Here is an 11,711-nt window from a genome sequence, read left to right as displayed (position 1 = left end):
CCTCAGCCTCCCACATGCGGGGATTTTAGGCAAGTGCTAGCATGCCCAACTTTTTTGTTTTCTTCTAGTACTGGGGATTGAACCCAGGCCCTTTACATTTTAAAAGAGCCTGGAGCCAGCGAGATAGCTCAGGGGACTAAGTTCCTGCTTAGGCAAGCTCAGGAACCAGGGTTCCATCCCTCTTCCCACATGCTGCAGCCAGCCCCACCCCCGAGGCACGCTAAGTGAGCGAACCAGTCTGGGCCTGGAGGCTCACACCTGTAATCCCAGCGCTGGGGAGACTGAGAAAAGGAGGATCACTAGAGTCCGAGCTGCGTAGTGAGACCCTGTACCAAATATGTAAATGAAGAAGAAAATGTAAAAGAGTCTGATGTGTGGTGGTGCATGCTTGAAATCCCCGCACTAGCAAGGCTGGCTGAGGCAGGAGGATTCCCATGAGTTTGAGGACGGGTCTGGGCTACACAGTGAGCTCAAGGCCAACCTGAACTGCGTAACAAGACTGTCTCGAAATCCAAAGCAACAACAAGAGCTCGTCTTACTATTTATTGAGATGGGTCTTGTTCCGTGGCTCAGGCTGGCCTTGAACTTGAGTTCCTGCCGCGTCAGCCTCCCGAGTGTGGGATGACCGGTGAGCACCACCACATCCAGCCTGCCTTGTTAGATCCAGACCGTACACTGCACACTGTACCCCAGTGCCCCTTTGTCATGGCTGCCAGTGGCCCATTTGACGGATATTATAATACCTACAATGCTGGGTTAAAACCCAAGCAAATCCCTGGCTGCGGGTGCTCTGCCCTGAGGCCTGCCCTTGGACGACCCCTCCCCTGTGTCCCAGGCATCCCCCCTGATGAGAGCCCCCGCCGCGGAGGTCCTGCGGGGCCCTACCAGCAGTCGCAGCGACTAGCGCTCTACACCCAGGCCGCAGAGACGCTGCTGAAGACAGGGGCCGCCTACCGCTGCTTCTGCTCGCCGCAGCGGCTGGAGCTCCTGAAGAGGGAGGCTCTGAGGAGCCACCAGACGCCCCGGTAAGCGCGCAGCCCCTCCCTGAGGCCGCCGGGTTGGGGCGTTGTCTGCTGCTGCCTGCTCAGCCTGCTGCAGGTCGCGCTGGACGGTGGCAGCCGGCTTCTCCTGGGCGCCCGCTGCCTCGGGCGCGGTGGAGCTCACCTGGGACGTGGCCTGCCCGTCCCTGTCCTCAGCCCCGCTGCACTCTGCTGCGGCTGCCTGGAGGAGGCCCCTTGGCGCTCCGCCCCTCTGCCCTGGTGCTGCTGCTCTAGAGCCGGACACCGTGTGCCTGTAGACACGGCCGTGGCTGACGAGGTCACGTCAGATGAGATGTGTGTTGAGAAAAGCAGCCGTGCCCGGGAGTGGGCGCTGTCCTCATCTCAGGTGACGAGCGCGGCGAGAGTTTCCGCAGCACGTGAGCCAGCCGCACGTTCCAGCCGCGTGCGGGGGTGTAGCGCGGCTGCGGCTGCGGCTGCGTAAGCTCCTGCTTGGCGAGCGAGCGCAGGGTCTCGAGTTGGACCCCTAGTGCTATCAAAAAACCCCAGCATGGGAGCCTGATGAGCGCTCTGTTCCTTTTGCTTGTGGGCGTCAGGTACTGTGTCTTGGCAGCAGGAAGTAGCCCACGCTTTTTGCCTGCTGGTTTGTGTGTGTCGGGCACCTGGGCACAGTCCTCCAAGCAGGACTGAGAGGGGTCGGGAAAGTTTTCCTTCCTGCAGCCCCTTCTTACCTTCACTTGGAAAGCCCATCCCCGGAACCTCAGCCCTTGCCTGCACCCTAGGTGCAGTTCTCTTTGCATGTTGCCCTGGATGTGATCCTGTTCTGGCCTGAACTGGTCACTGGCGTCAGGTGAGGGGACTGCAGGGTGACTGTGAGTGTAGCAGTCATCGCCCCGCCCCTCCGTTCATGCTCTTGGTCATTGGCTTATTACCAGGGGAGGGGAAGAAGAGCCAGTTGGCGGCAGCCCTCAGCGGCTGCCCCCCCATTGTCTCTCTTAGTTTTCCACGCCGCAGCCTCTCCCCAGTGTAGACTGTGGAGGCAGCTTAGGGGTAAATGGTGCCCGCCCGGCTGGCCCCGCCCCGCTGGCCCCGCCCCGGGGCACACTGAGAGGGTGGGTGAGACTGGGCGTGGTGGTGCGCGCCTGTGATGCCAGCGCTCGGGAGGCTGAAACTGGAGGATCACCAGGAGTCGGATCTGTGTAGTGAGACCCTGGAGACCCTGTGCTAAAATAATTTTTAAAAAAGGGCTCGCAGAGCTGTCAGAGCCAAAGGTGGGACTCGCATCCGGCGGCAGCTCTGTTCGCCTTGCTTTCCCTCAGGTATGATAATCGGTGCCGGAACCTGAGCCAGAAGCAGGTGGCCCAGAGGCTGGCCGCAAACCCCAAGCCCGCCATCCGCTTCCGCCTGGAGGCGGCAGCCCCAGCATTCGAGGACCTGGTACACGGCTGGAGTCGGCACGAGGTGGTCAGTGTGGAGGGCGACCCCATTATCCTGAAGAGCGACGGCTTCCCCACATACCACCTGGCCTGCGTGGTGGACGACCACCTCATGGGCATCAGCCACGTGCTGCGCGGGTCTGAATGGCTTTCCTCCACCTCCAAGCATCTGCTGCTCTACCAGGCGCTGGGATGGCAGCCGCCTCGCTTTGCCCACCTGCCCCTGCTGCTCAACAGGGATGGCAGCAAGCTGTCCAAGAGGCAAGGGGACATTTTCCTGGAACACTTCGCTGCGGCTGGCTTTCTGCCCGACGCCTTGCTCGACATCGTCACGAACTGTGGCTCGGGCTTTGCAGGTACCCACCACCTGAGCAGTCATGGAGGCAGCAGCAGGGCTGTGGTGTGGGAGAGCTGACTGTCAGGCCAGGTTGCTCCCCCAGCCCCGAGACCTTAGGCAGGCTCACTGTTTCATTCCACAAATGTTAATCAAGCCAGATAGCAGGTGGAGTGCTGGGCTCCCAACAGTGACAGTTCTGGGCGCAGCCCCTGTCCCAGCCTCGGTGCGGTGGGAGGAAATGGCCACCTCTTCCGCTGGGATTCACCGAGCCTAAGGGGGGCGAGGCCCAGCCCAGTGCTGGCCACATGGAGCGCAGAGCGCAACACCTGTGGTTGTGCTGTGTGGTGCGCACTCCGCTAGCAGGATCGCTGATGTTACGGTGAATCTAGCTAACCCTGAGCCTGGCCCAGCACTCGGAGCCCAGACTTGAAGAGTTGAGCTTCCACAGGATGGTTGTTGGTGGCAGGAATTTCTGAGAGTGAGGCAGAGGTGGGCTGTTCTCATTTCATTAACCTTAAAATGTCCTTGAGGGAAAGATACTTGCTATCCCAGCTGTCTGTAAGGAAGTGTGCTGCTCCGAGAGGCTGAGGACCTTGCAGCGCCCCGCGGTGGGCAAGTAGAACTGCGGCCCTGTGCCTGGCCCGAAGCCGCTGGCAGCCCTGCCGTTCCCAGCTGTGGCGGCACCTTGGAGGGAGCTTGTGAAACACAGCTGTCCAGACCCTGCTCGGAGCCGATCCGATGAGCATCCCTGAGACGTAACCAGGGCCACAGGCACGCCGTCTTGTAGCTTGAGTCTTTAGGGCAATGAGAATTGATTTCTGGGGCCGGGGAGATGGCTCAGTGGAGTAAGCGCTTCCCTGGCAAGCACAAGGGCCTGAGTTCAATCCCCAGTTCTGCCAAAAACAAAACAAAACAAAAAATTGATTTCACTTGAGTGTTTTTAGACTTTCACGTGGTGACAAGACAGCCCTTTCTGGAAATGAAGGCTCATTTGGGCCCTTGATTGATAAGGAGCCACAAGTCAGATCCTTTGGGTCAGAGCAGAATGGGAGTCTAGAGCTTACTCATTCTCTCAGCCTTCCTGTGTTTCCAAGTGGCAAAAGAGCTGGGCATGGTGGCGCACACCTGCACTCCCAGCACTTGATGCTGAGGCAGGGCACTCAGGAGTTGGAGGACAGCCTGGGCTACGTAGCAAGTTTTAGAACAGCGTGAACTACATAGCAAGGTTTCATCTCAGGAAAGGCAGAAGTGGACAGAGCAAGGCGTAGTGGTGCACAGCTGGAACCCAGGCTTCTTGAGAGACTGAGGCCAGGGGCCCTAAGCTGGAGGTCAGCCGGGCCACCTGGCAGGTGGTCCCAAAATTAAAACCGAGAGGGGCGGGGGTGTGGCGCAGTGGTGGAGCAGGTTCACTCCCCAGGATCAGGTGGGGGCACGTGACTCGCCTGCCTTCGTCCCTGCATTCAGGAGGCTGCAGTGGGCGGGTCCTGAGTCCAGGACCTCGAGACAGCGCAGGCATCATAGCTGACCCCTAGGTGCCCATCTCAGAGAAGCAAAGGCAGGTGAAGAGGGAGGGAGGGAGCGAAGGAGCCGAACGGCTGGGCGGTCCTCACTTGCAGAGAACCAGATGGGCAGGACCCTGCCTGAGCTGATCACACAGTTCGACCTGACCCGGATCACCTGCCACTCAGCCCTGCTGGACCTGCAGAAGCTCCCCGAGTTCAACAGGTGAGGGCGTGCTGGGGCGCAGGCACACTGGGGCGAGGGAGCGCTGGGGCAGGGCCTCGGTGCGATGACAGGTCCTGCGGCAGGAGGGCTAGTGGGCTGTGCTGTGACCACAGCTGAGTCCCCCAGGCTCCCGCCCTCAGTTGCTTCTTGCACATGGGGCTAATAGTAGTTCCTCTCCTGAGTGAGTGTTAAGATGTAAAAGTTGGGCAAAGGTGTCTTGCCCGACCTCCCACCCACAGAAAGTGCCAGGTAAGTGGTAGGGACTGGTTTATCAGAACCAATACGTTCCTGCCAGCTCTTCAAGGCTTCTGTAGACATCAAAACTGAAGGGGGGCACTGTCGTTCAGAGTGAATTCCTGTGCACTCAGCCGACACAGTGAATGAGCGCCGGCCACAGAGCCAGTGTATGTTTCAGGTGCTGGGCATTTCAGGGAGTCTCCACGCGTGGTTACAGTTAGGTCACTTCTGCCCTGGCTCGAGCGCCTGAGTGGTGATGCTGCCCAGCAGGGGCACTCGGTGAGGAACGATTCGGTGTTCGCTCATTCTCTGTCTGTCTGTCTCTCTCTGTCTCTCTCTCTGTCTCTGTCTCCATCTCCGTCTCTGTCTCTGTCTGTCTGTCTCCGTCTCCATCTCTCTCTCTCTGTCTGTCTGTCTCTGTCTCCGTCTCCGTCTCTCTCTGTCTCTTTCTCATTTGTTTATTTGTAGCACCAGACATTGAACCATGAATCCAGGGCCTTTGCCCTGAGCTATCTATATCCCTGTCGCTCTTCAGATGTTCTATTTTGCGACAGGGATGGGCTCAGGAATGACAGGTCCCCCGCACTGCTTTGGAGACAGGCTCTTCATAGTGCAGAAAGCACATCGGCTGCAGCTCTTCCAAGGTGGTCGCTCCCTGTACCCGTGCTGCTCCCATCATACCCACCTGGGGTGTCCGTTTTAGGGTTTTGCCCCATTTCATATGATGAGCCCAAGACTTAGGAATTAACTTGCTCAAGTTGATGCAGTAAACCATGGCCACGCTTGCATGGGGCGTGCACGGGGTGAGGCGTGTGTAAAGCAGCTGCACTCGTGTTTCTCACTATAGAACAAGGGGCATGTGGGGCAGGGCAGTGAGGGTGGGGAGACGCTCCATCCATTTCAGTCCTCCCTGAAGCCCGCGGTGTCCTCCTCCCGCAGGAGCTGGGGAGGGCTGGGTCAGCGGCTGGTCCCTGCAGGCTTGGTCAGCCAGCTGTTATCTCCAGATGTTTCTGTGGTCAAACCCCTGCTGTGATGATAACAAATAGAAAAGTTAGTAACAGACAGTTGTGGCAGTGATGGTAGCACTGGTGTGAAAATAGTAAGTAACATTTGTCGCTTACTATGTCCCAGATCTAGATCTTGCATATATAATTTCAAGCATGGCCACGAAGGTCTACTGATTCTACTCCTTTGTACTTTCCCATCTATCTGGTAAGGAAGTTCTAAAAAAAAGTTTTAGTACTGCTTTCATGGCTTTTCTGTAATGCCCTTTTCATTTTTTTCTCCCTGGTACTGAAATTGAGCCCAGGGCCTCAGCACTGAGCTACATCCTGGCCCCTTTTTATTTTTCATTTTGGAAGTCTCACCAAGTTATGAGGTTGCCCAGTCTGGGCTTGAACGTATAGCCCTTCTTTCTCAACCTGGGCTCACTGGCGTGGTTTAAATTTTTTTTTCTTTTGTTCAGTTGTTTTGGCTTTTTTGAGACAGGGTCTCACTGTGTAGTTCAGGCTGACCTTGAACTCACTAGGGAGCTGAACAAGCTGGCCTCCAACTGCCCTACTGCCTCAGCCTCTGAGTACTGCTCTGGGATTATAGTGTGCCCTCACGCCCAGCTTAAAAATCGCGAGTCTGCACTCCAGAAAGCTTCCCGGAACTCTCACCCTTCTGCCCTGTGCCGTCCTGAAGTCTGTGTCCCAGATAGCTCCCCAGAACTCTTGCCCTGTGCCCTCCCCTGCCTTCGCAGCCCTCATTCAGACACCCTGCCCACCTGCAGCGCAGGCCTCACTGTCAGCCCCTGGCTTGATCTCTGCAGCCTCCCTGCGGGAGCCGCTTCTCCTGCTGTCGCAAGGGTGAGAGTCCCCAGCCACTGGCCAGGCTCCACGCTGGGGCCTGCACAAGCCCGAGCCCGTGAGGTGCGCCCACACCTTGTGCCAGCCAGGGACAGGAGGCCACACACGTCAGGGTGGCCTTGCTGCATGTGTGTCCTCTCCCCTGTCTCTGAACCCACCACGGTGAGAAGACAGCCAGAGACTGAGCCTGGGAAGGCCTCGTTGGGGGCTGCAATCTTACAGGCTTTGGTGCTTTCAAAGGAGCGAATCAGGTGTTGAAAGAATTCTGAGAAGTGCCGGTGTGTTGGTGCATGCTTGTGGTCCCAGCCACCTGTGGGCTGAGACGAGGCATGGTGAGCTGAAACACAGCCAGGCTGTATGATGAGACCCTGTATCAAAGAGCCAAAAGATGGGGCTGGGAAGGTGGCTCAGTGGAATAAGCACTTCCCTGGCGAGTTTAAGGGCCTGAGTTCAATCCCTGGTTCCGCAAAAAAAAAAATTGTGTGTGTGTGTGTGTGTGTGTGTATATGTGTGTGTACGTGTGTGTGTGTATACACATACATATATGGATTTGCGGGGTACAGTGGCACATGCCAGTAATCTTGCTACTCAGGAGGCTGGGGCAAGAGGTCGTGAGTTGGAGGCAGGCTGGGCGACCTGCAGGACCCTCCTCCCACTTTGCTTTCTTCGGTATGTGATCCAGGCCAGCCTGGAATTTGGTGTCTAGTCCAGGTTGCCCTCAAGATTGCAATAATCCTGCCTCAGCCTCCTGATTCCTATGATTGCAAGCACATGCTGCAATACCCAGCTGAGACCCTGTCTCAGAAAAAAAAAAAAAAGCCAGGTATGGTAGCACATGCCGAAGCAGGAGGGTCACCATGAGTACGGGACTAACCTGGGCTGTTGAGTGAGTTCAGGGTCATCCTGAACTACATGATATGACTCTATCTCGGACAACTGACAGAATTTACACTGATAAGAAAATCCAAACCTAGGGCCGGCCAGATAGCTCAGCGGGCTACAGTACCTGCTTAGGCAGAATGCAGCAGCTGGCTTCGATTCCTGGGCCTGCCGTGCTTGCCCTGCCCCCGGGGTACACTAAGATGACTATTGAGACTGGGTGTGGTGATGCACACCTGTAAGCCCAGCATTTGGGAGGCTGGAAACAGGAGACTCGCTGTGAATCGGAGCTACGTAGTAAGACCCTGTAGACCCTTTCCTAAGTAGAAAAAAGAAAATGTGCACCTATAAACCATGAGCCTCAAGTTCAGGCTTTTCAGATGCTCTCCTTTTGTGCCAAACCCCACAGTTTAGGCAGGGCCAGGAAACTGACGCCTCCAGGTGCTGCTTTATAAACTTTAGGTCCCGGTAGAGGCCAGGCAGATACACAGGAGAGGAAGCAAGGCAGGTAAGAGGCCAGATGGCAGGGGCTGGGTGAACTGGGCTCCACCCTGTGCAGCCTGTTGCGGCTACGGAGCACGAGGGCCCTTTGGAGGCAGGTCTTGTCTCCTTGGGAAAGTAGAACTCCTTCTTGTGGTGTCTTCCTAACTTACAGTACCAGCTACTGGGCTGGGCCAGGTATCTCTCAGCAGTGAGAGTGCCCGACATGCACAAGGCCTATTAAAATGGAATAAAAGAACCAGGCATGGTAGAACGTGCCTGTACTCCCAGCTACTCGGACAATGGAGGCAGGAGGATGGCAAGTCCAAGCCGAGACTGTGTCTTACAAAGGAGTGGGCTGGGTGTGTAGCTCAGTGGTAGGGAAGCCCTGGATCGAATCACAGTACCATAGAAAAGGGAAAGCCAGAGACTACTTTTATTTATTTATTTAAAGTTTATTTATTTATTTAGTGGGGGGGGCAGCTCAGCCCACCAGGGGGCGGGGCTGGCTGGCATGTGGTGCTGGGGGATCTAACCGTGGTCCCTGTGCTTTGCTAAGCTTGTTCTAAGTAGGTGCTTTAGACCACTGAGCCATCTCACCAGCCCTGAGAGACTACTTTTAAGACCCTGAAAACAATGCATGTCTCCAGGTTACGGGACTCTCGGGCTGTTTATAGTAGTGTTCAAATCTCTGTACATTTATAAATGCAAAGCAACTCTTGCTGTGCCGTGGGGGCAGAGATGACGTACGTGATTTGTCCCTTCCCCTGGGGAGGGTGTGAGTGGCCTGGAGGAACCACAGCAGTCACGCCTGGACTGTGCCACAGACTGCACCTCCTTCGGCTGGTGGGCAGCGAGACCCAGAGGCACCAGCTGGTGGAGAAGCTTCAGGCCCTGGTGGAGGAGGCGTTCGGTGCCCGGCTGCACAACAGGGATGTCCTTGATCCAGCTTACGTGGAGAGGATCATCTTGCTGCGGCAGGTACGGGGCCTGGGGCCCTTGGGAAGTCGCGCCATTCCTTCTCCTTTCTAGTGTTTGCGGAGCCCTGACCACCTCCTTCCCCAGGGTCACATCTGCCGCCTGCAGGACTTGGTCTCTCCGGCTTACTCGTACCTGTGGACTCGCCCGGCCGTGGGCCGAGCACAGCTGAGCGCCATCTCAGAGAAGGTGGACGAGGTCACCAAGCGCGTGCTGGGGTAAGCGCCTCTGAGCCCTTCCTCTCGCTCTGTCCCGTGAGCCCTTCCTCTGCTCCTCAGCTATTGGGCTTCCAGCACAGCCATGGCTGTGGACAAAGTGCTCCCTTGCTTTCATAGGTACAGAAGACAAAGCAGAGGACCCTGCTGTCCTTGGCACAGGTAGTGGTTACAGTGGCTGGCCCCCGTCTGCGGTACATCCCGACGGCCACCACTCACCACGTCGTTTCCTCTTGCCTGACTTCACTTTGGCCAAGTTAAATCCCTCTGCGTTCCAACGCCTAATCTAGCTGTAAGGCAGCAATCCTCCTAGTCCTCACTGTGATAACAGCAGAGTTCCGATAGCCCAGGCTGGCTTGGGCAGCTGGGGAGTGATTTCGTAATGCCGTGCCCAGGTGAAGCTAGTTCAGCTCAAGGCCCACACTGGTTACCAAGGTCCAGGTCCTCTCTGTGCCTTTCCTACCTCTCCCCTCTCCTGTGCTGCCTGCTGTCTTTGCAAGGGCTCTGCATTCGGCAGGTATAGGGTGGGGGTCTCTACCCGACAGGAGCAGAAGCGCATCTGTCCCGCGTAGCCATCTGCAGGAGGCAGGGTGGGAGAGAACAGCTTCCCCCTTATCTTAATGGGTCCTGCACCTCTGCATGTCCCTCCTGTCCATGTGGTCCACAGCGAGTCATGGACAGGCCTTAATTCAGCTAGAGGACAGGGCAGGAGACTTCTTCTCAAGACCTTACTTAGGCCAGGCATGGTTGCACATGCCTGTAATCCCAACACTTGGGAGGCTGAGTCAGGAGGATCGTTGCAAGTTTGCGACCAGCGAGGGCTACAAAGTGAGTTCGAGATCAGCCTGACTGCATAGCGAGACGCTGTCTCAAAAAGACCAAAAGAGAGAAGCAACACTTAGCACTTTCCTGTGTGAAATGCCTGCAAGTTCAAGGAGATGCGTGTGGCACTCTGACCTTACAGTTTTTATGTGTATTTAGTACAGATAGGTATGCAGGGCCTACAGGGTGTCACTACGCAGATAGGACTCCTAGGGATTCTCCTGCTTCCAGCCTCCCAAGTGCTGGGATTACAGGTGTGCACCACCACGCCCAGTCTCATTCGCCATCTCAGCGCTGGGGATTGAACCCCGGCCGCTGCACTTTGCCTAAGCAGACGCTTTAGTCCGCTGAGCTATGTGGCCGGCTCCTACAATTTTTAGTTTTAAGTATAATATTTTTATTTTTATTTTATTATTTTTTTCACTTTTATTTTTTGATAGATTGCAAATTGAAAATAAATTATTTACACACACAAATGAATATAACATTAAAAACTGTCCAAAATAAAAATGAAAGAATTTAAAGATCAGTCATAATAGTTCATTGTGTCAAAACTAGGAAACTTATATTCATATAATTAGAATTCTCAAAGTAGGAGTAGGCAATAAATATTTAAAGATTTAAAATTTCTGAATTTAGTTCAGCTTATAATACCACATTTCCAAGAAAAATGAACCTTTTGCAAAGACATTTAGTTTAGGGGCCGGGGAGATGGCTCAGTGGAATAAGCGCTTCTGTGACAAGCGCAAGGGCCTGAGTTCAATCCCTGGTTCTGCCCCCCCAAAAATTAAATCATACCGAGATACACAAAAATGAAGTTGTCCAAAACTTCTTGTAAAGAAAAAAATCATTAAAGCATATACATAAAAATATTAGCTATGGAAGAACAAAATTAAATAGCATCTTATTCCACATTAGAAAGAAAAAAAAAAGGACCAAGTGTGTAAGAAACTAGTCTAATTAAAGGACTGAAAGAAAACATCTGTCCTCTTTGAATTTTATACTTGGCAAACATACCTTTGAAAACTAAAAGTAAGATTTTCTAGTTATACAAACTGGAAATATTTTAATACCTCCAGAAGTAGCATATAGGAAATAACAAAGAGCATAATTCAAAAGGCAAGAGAAGTTGCAGTATGCTCCTGGATGAACAATAAAGAGCTCTCAATATGATAGTTATGCAGGACTATATAAAATATATTAGATGAATGCTTATTTATTTTATTTTATTTTTTTTTTTGTTTTGGCGGAACCGGGGATTGAACTCAGGCCCTTGCGCTTGACAGGAAAGCGCTTATTCCACTGAGCCATCTCCCTGGCCCCTTGAATGCTTATTTAAAGGTCATTGCAGATTTCTATGAAACAGTACCAATCTTATGTTGGGTTATACACGTATTTTTTTTTCCCATATATGTGTGTGTGTGTGTGTGTGTGTAAAAGACAGGGAATAAGTAATATAAAGTCAACAGAAAATGGAAATATGCTTTTTAAAGTTTCTAATACTAGAAGATATCATACAATGTGTTTTAAGTAAATTGTAAGGCAAAGATAGAGTATAAATCTTAGAACAAAATTAAGATTAAGCAATATTCAGAAAATTAAATACGAATGAATTAAAAATTAAATGTTTCAAAACAATTGAACTAAGAAAAAGTTTTCATGATAGCAAAGAAGTACTAAGAGTAAAACATAAGGTAAATATTGGAATGGCAAGTAAATGACCAGCACTTCTAACAGTTTGAGGATAGGATATC

The 11,711-nt window shown here is 53.5% G+C and overlaps 1 protein-coding gene across 3 annotated transcripts in view; it reads left to right on the top strand.

Moving 5' to 3' along the window:
- The window catches only part of Ears2 (glutamyl-tRNA synthetase 2, mitochondrial), a 25,995-nt gene that overhangs the window by 6,814 nt on the left and 7,470 nt on the right, over nucleotides 1-11,711 (top strand). For 2 of the 3 annotated variants that reach the window (XM_023714551.1, XM_004622890.2), the window contains exons 3-7: nucleotides 836-1,025; nucleotides 2,318-2,790; nucleotides 4,388-4,496; nucleotides 8,770-8,923; nucleotides 9,008-9,138. In XM_023714551.1, coding sequence (XP_023570319.1) covers nucleotides 836-1,025; nucleotides 2,318-2,790; nucleotides 4,388-4,496; nucleotides 8,770-8,923; nucleotides 9,008-9,138 — 1,057 coding nt within the window. The remainder of the gene's footprint in view (nucleotides 1-835; nucleotides 1,026-2,317; nucleotides 2,791-4,387; nucleotides 4,497-8,769; nucleotides 8,924-9,007; nucleotides 9,139-11,711) is intronic. The other variant, XM_023714584.1, reaches the window with a different exon arrangement.

Source organism: Octodon degus, unplaced genomic scaffold (genome assembly GCF_000260255.1).
Source record: "Octodon degus isolate 3935 unplaced genomic scaffold, OctDeg1.0 scaffold00001, whole genome shotgun sequence".
Classification (NCBI taxonomy): domain Eukaryota; kingdom Metazoa; phylum Chordata; class Mammalia; order Rodentia; family Octodontidae; genus Octodon; species Octodon degus.
Note: the sequence above shows the minus strand (reverse complement) of the source record. Positions and strands in the feature narration are given on the sequence as shown.